The 6,001-nt window shown below is 36.4% G+C and overlaps 1 protein-coding gene across 1 annotated transcript in view; it reads right to left on the minus strand.

Moving 5' to 3' along the window:
• The window catches only part of LOC111716074 (ubiquitin carboxyl-terminal hydrolase 45), an 11,267-nt gene that overhangs the window by 2,950 nt on the left and 2,316 nt on the right, over positions 1–6,001 (minus strand). The window contains exons 5-12 of the mRNA XM_023491483.1: positions 5,694–5,943; positions 5,167–5,295; positions 4,287–4,382; positions 3,810–3,905; positions 2,743–2,804; positions 2,335–2,510; positions 2,067–2,142; positions 381–1,427 (exon numbers count right to left, since the gene is read on the minus strand). Coding sequence (XP_023347251.1) covers positions 381–1,427; positions 2,067–2,142; positions 2,335–2,510; positions 2,743–2,804; positions 3,810–3,905; positions 4,287–4,382; positions 5,167–5,295; positions 5,694–5,943 — 1,932 coding nt within the window. The remainder of the gene's footprint in view (positions 1–380; positions 1,428–2,066; positions 2,143–2,334; positions 2,511–2,742; positions 2,805–3,809; positions 3,906–4,286; positions 4,383–5,166; positions 5,296–5,693; positions 5,944–6,001) is intronic.

The raw sequence follows: 6,001 nt of genomic DNA on the forward strand, positions 1-6,001 counted from the left end.
CTGAGGTGAATAATCAAAATTATTCCACGGTGTTTCTTTCAATATTATAACAATAATTTTGATTATTACACTTTTTTCCTACGCATAATAATATTATACCACCTTTACACGAATAATTAAAATTATTCCACATAATGGGTGACAATAACAAGAATTATTCCTGATTTGGCTACTTAGTAAATCCGACAAGAATGTGGTATAATATGATAATCTTATGAGGAAAAAAATGTAATAATGGAAATTCTTAAACGAGATGAAATAATCTTGATGCATTCCTCATAAGATTATCATATTATAGTGTACGCAAAGTATTGAACTGCTGCTTTATAACCAGGTAAAAATTTGAGTTGTTGAGAACCATAAACTTAAACTCCTGTTACCTGGGAGCCAAACTGACTAGTGTCCTGGCAGTCCATTCGTTTCTCAATCTCAGCTTTTGCTCCTCCTTGTCCAAAACCTTCTTCCCGGATCTATCTCCTGGAACAGGTTTATGTCCAGGCGGAGGTTTGTCTCCGCTCTCCTTCTGCTCCGACTCCGCCGTGAGGTAGGAGAGGTCAGAGTTCTCTGTATCCTTGTTCTCCGGGGTTGAATTGAGCAGTTTGATTCCTCGGCATAATTCCTCCATGTGTGGATCCAAGTTCTCCGGGTTTAAGTTCACCGGATCCAGTTTTGACAGGTTGAGAAGAATAACTTGAGTATTGGCCCATTTTTTCCGACTTTCATCACTGTCATTGTCTTCAATGTCAGCATTGGAAGAAGCGCCCGTCTCATTTTCTGAATTTTCGCCAGTTCTCTCTGAGCTTTTCTCGTGCTCAAACTGGTTAATCATCTCCGGCGGGAGTGGGTTTAATGATTGTAGAGGTTTACTTGGGACTTCCTCTTTCTCTTCCTCAACCCCTGTCTCAATATAGTCAGAGTCAGATTCATTTTCTTTAAACTTAGTTTCTCCAGTATTGGTTGGATGTCCGTAATCCCACTCCCAGCCATCCTCATCATCGTCATCGTCATCGTCATCCTCCTCGTCCTCTTCATTCCCGTCCTTCCAGCTTTCGTCCACTACTCGCTCCTCTACAGGTCTCGTCTCTGTTTTCACAGATTTTATCTTTGGAATGGATTTGTCGTCTTTATTCTCTATCACAGATTTCGCTGCTGTTTTCAGGACAGATTTGACTAGTGCATCCTGTTCAGATTCTTTCATCTTCCCTTCATCATCCTTAGTATCATCCTTCTTCTCCTCCTTCCCGTCCTTCCTGTTGCGACGAGATTCCTTCTTCTTCTTCAACTTCTCCTTCTTTATTTGACCCTTGGACTTCTTCTCCTCCTGGACCCCACAGCAGGTGACTCTCACATCGTCATCGTCGTCAGGAAGAACTAGATCAGGGTTCCGGGCTCGAGGTTTATGAGGTTTATCTTCAACAACAGGTAAACTAAACACACAAAAAAAACATCAAACAGAGGGATGCTTAAGGACCCAACAAGGTCTTGGGAAGCCGCGGCAGTGTAATTTTCCCACCTATATTTATTGCATCAATATTGCCACCCTGTAATTAAGAGATAATAGTTATTTTTAAACTTTTGAACAAGGAACGGATCAAAGAATGGATCAAAGAATGGATCAAGGAATGGATCAAGGAATGGAACAAAGAATGGAACAAGGTATGGAGAAAGAAATGGACCAAAGACTGAATCAAGGAATGGATAAGGAATAGATCAAGGAATTGATCTAGAAGTGGATCACAGAATGGATCAAGCCCAAGGAATGGATCGAGGAATGGATCAAAGAAGGGATCAAGAAATGGAGGAAGAAATGGATCGAGGAATGAATCAAGGAATGGAGGAAACTGGAAAGGTCTTGGTTAAGAAATCAATGAAGAAATTAGAGAAGAGATTAGAAATGGGGTCGTGAGGAGATTAGCTGAGGGCTCAAAGATTATTTAAAGAATTATAAAGGTTAAGAAAAGGGATAACTGGTTAGGGAGGGATCAAGAAATTTGATTTCAGAAAAGGGATCATGGAAGGGATCAAAGCTGAGCTTGAATTAAAAGTTATTTTATTTATATATTTACCTGAGATCAAGAAATGATTCATATGTTTGACTTGAATAATGACATTCTTCACAGACAACTGTAGACACCATTTGACCTAGATCACCCGGCTCAATTATTTGTAATCAATCAAACTATAAAATCAATCAATCTAAAAACCAAAATCAATTAATCTAAATACCACCAAGACTGCTAACAAGGCTTGAAGTAAGTGGTTTAAAGAAAGTAAGGTAGACAAAAAGTCTAAGAAAATATTAATCTTTGTTTTTAATATTTGAGCGAGAGTTCCCTGAGAATATTTTATCTAGAAGAGTATGGTTTCCCGTCCTCCCGTACAGTTTCAACTTTTTCCGAACATTTTTAGGAACAGCTCCGGGATCCGTCTTCTCCGACAACCCGAAATATTTGAGGACTGCGCTCTTCTGCCTCTTCACCTCCTCACTCCTCAACCCGTCCATCAGGTACCTGAACAATGTTCGCGCTATTTATGGCAACCGTATTTGGTTTTGGGACAAAGTATATTTATTTTTAAAAATTTGACCCCTTTGATTCTATCCTCAAGTATATTATGTATCCTCAAGTATATTATGAATATTAAAGTATATTCTTGACTAATGATATTTCAAATGCGATTTTTTTTTCAATCCCCCAAAACATGAGTTTGTGAATTTTATAATAATTTTTCTCGGCAAATTACCTAAGTAGTTCTTGGCTGTCTTGTTGCTGCATTCCTCGAAATTTTGGAGACTGTTTTACAACCTAGACAGTACACAGTACATAAACAGTAGACAGTGCATTAACAGTACAAAATGCATAAACAAACAGTTGACAGTACATAAACAGTAAAAATTACATAAACATTACACAGTATGTAAACAGTAGACAGTACATAAATAGTACACAGTACATATACAGAAGACAGTTCGAAAACAGTAGACAGTCCATTAACAGTAGACATCCATAAACAGTAGACAGTGCATAAACAGTTAACAGTACATTAACAGTGTAAACAATGTACAAACATGCATCAAGTGTAAAGTACATATTATAAAACATAAAAACGTACAATTACAATGAACATAATATCCCAGTTAACGGCTTACATTAATTTTACATTACACGTTAACACTGCATATATGTAACACTACCGTGTACACTAACTTAAACAGTACAACACAAACGTACCAGCTCACACTACAGTATACTGCACACAAGCTTTTACAGTGTTTACAATTGTTAAATTAACACATTGCTAGTACACATTAAACAGTAATTCAATTGAAAATTATCTTTAACTGAATCAATAACTTGTTAAAAAACATAAAACTGAGTGAAAGGTTCATTAATTCATTGAAAAAAATACCCACGATTATTTTCCCAACCCTCATTTACATGCTAAAGATGTGACCACTGACCAATTCATTCAATCCATATATTTCTACATAATAAAGCTCTTCGTTCATATATATATATATATATATAAGACCCAACATTGAGCCTTTCTCCACTAAAACCAACCAAGGTCGGTTTTATTTTCATTGGGCCTAACTCCATAATGTCGAGCCTAAGATCTCGCAGCTGTCAATCACGTGACATAAGCTGTCGTCAGAGTTGGGTCGAAGATTGGGTCTTAAAGTCGGGTTTAAGGAATTACGGCTCGAGCCGAAGCTTTTAAATCGCGGGCTCTGGAGAAACTAAAGCCACAAAAATATTTTTTTCTTCTTCAAAATTCAGCAAGTATATTATAATAAGTTAATTCCTAACCTGTCCGAAGAGATGGGAAGGACTAATTGTTGTTGCTTTGCCATTAGAGTGCATTTCTTTAAGGAAAGCAGCGAGGCTGGTCATCATAGGACCCCCCTTATGTTCGGCAATTGGTATTCAAAATTATTATTTATCAGCAACTTATTTATTACAATTTTTACAGGGTCGTGTACATGAGACATCCCCCCCCCTCCTTTCGTTAGAACAATAGAATTTCCAGGTTTCGTTTTCCACAAAAAATATATTATAGGCCTTTGAAATTAAGAGGGGGGGGGGACTATGAGCAAATTTGAGAATGTCTCATATTAGTATTCAACTAAGAATGTAATGACATATGCTGTTTAATTACAAAAACCAAAAAAGGCTATCCAGTTCCTACAACAATCAAAGATGATTCAAGAATCTATTATGAAAAATGATTCCAAGCATTAAATCATATGAGCTTCCTGTATTGTATATTCTGAATACAAATCCTGCCTCGGTTAATTGAACACTTAACTCAGGAATCCCAAAACTACCAATATTATCATTTTCATCCTCTGATAGTGTATTCTCTCCAGTACACTCTAGTACCTAGATATAGGACAATATTATCATTCTTGTCCTCTGATAGTGTATTCTCTCCAGTACACTCTAGTACCTAGAAAAAGGATAATAGTATCATTCTTGTCCTCTGATACTGTATTCTCTCCAGTACACTCTAATACCTAGATATAGGACAATATTATCATTCTTGTCCTCTGATAGTGTATTCTCTCCAGTACACTCAAGTACCTAGATATAGGACAATTTTATCATTCTTGTCCTCTGATAGTGTATTCTCTCCAGTACACTCTAGTTCCTAGATAAAGGATAATATTATCATTCTTGTTCTCTGATATGTGATTGTATATTTAATTCTAAACAGAAAATATCGCCCTCTATCACGAAATATCAAATCAATTTTGATTTCAATCAAATCTTTTTATAAATAGATTTTTGCTAATCTTGGAAAACCGGACGTATCACCCATATTTACTTTCCTTGCAACCTTAATCGATATTCTCAGTTAAAAAAGAGGATGCACATAGGCGGACGTACTCATTCACAATGGCATGCATAATAATTAGGACCTACAGTAAGGACGCACATTTGGAATGAACTACAGTGTGACATAATGGCAGTTTTATGTTACAATTTCAAAATTTGTGTAATAAAATTAGATCTGAAGATGCACTTCGGGAGACGTACTTTTTCGGAAGCAATAATTTGGTTACAATAATAATCATGACGTACAAGGAGGACGCACATTGAGAACAGACAAGCGTGACATTCATATTTTAGTTAATGGCAGATTAATAAATTATGATTAAAAAACCTGAGTAGTAAAGTTAGCTCCCTTGGTTGACTGCAGATCAATGAGTTGAGTGAGAGGATGGGTTTGGGACAAGCACTGCATCACGGAGTTAAAGAAACACGTGTTTCCTAGGTTATTCAAACCTTTAACCTATATTCAAGATAATGACAACGTGGATACAGTGGTCCCCATGAAACTGTGGGATTATATAAAATAAAATCTTTAGTCATCGTCCTTGTGTTCCACTGTAGTAAAAACATTAAATGTTTTTTTTCTATCTCATGGAATAAATCTTAAAAGTTGAAGTTGTATAATATCAAAAATATTAAGTCTTTGAGGTCGAGTTATAAGAAAAGCAAGATGTTTCTTGTCCGCATCAAACTATAAAAAAATCTAAAATTCAGTGATGGTGATGGACCAAACCTCTGTAGAGTAAAAAAGTAGATGTTAGTTCCACATTTACATTTATATCCCAATCTAGTCCCATTGTGGATAAATTTATATTTTTGGAAAAAAAGACACTTTTGTTGTTTTTGACTTTATCTTTCCTTAGGAAGCTGACCAGCCTGCACTGCTACATTAGTTTGATCCTTCAACTCTTTCCCGGTCAATTTAGGCAAAGACATACTGGGCATCACTGTCTTAGCCATGTGTTTACTAGGATTTGAGTCGATTTTCTTGATAAACTCAACAGCCTCGTACAGCTTCTTGTGACTGTCAATGAAGATGTCCTTGTTGCACTCGTGGCAGAATATTGTCCAGGTTTCAGTGTTTACGAATATACAATGCAGCTCAGATCTAGTAAATCAAAATTCAAATATTAATAGGGATTAAAATAATTTTCGAAGAGGGGGGG

Source organism: Eurytemora carolleeae, unplaced genomic scaffold, assembly GCF_000591075.1.
Source record: "Eurytemora carolleeae unplaced genomic scaffold, Eaff_2.0 scaffold1954, whole genome shotgun sequence".
Taxonomy (NCBI): Eukaryota; Metazoa; Arthropoda; class Copepoda; order Calanoida; family Temoridae; genus Eurytemora; species Eurytemora carolleeae.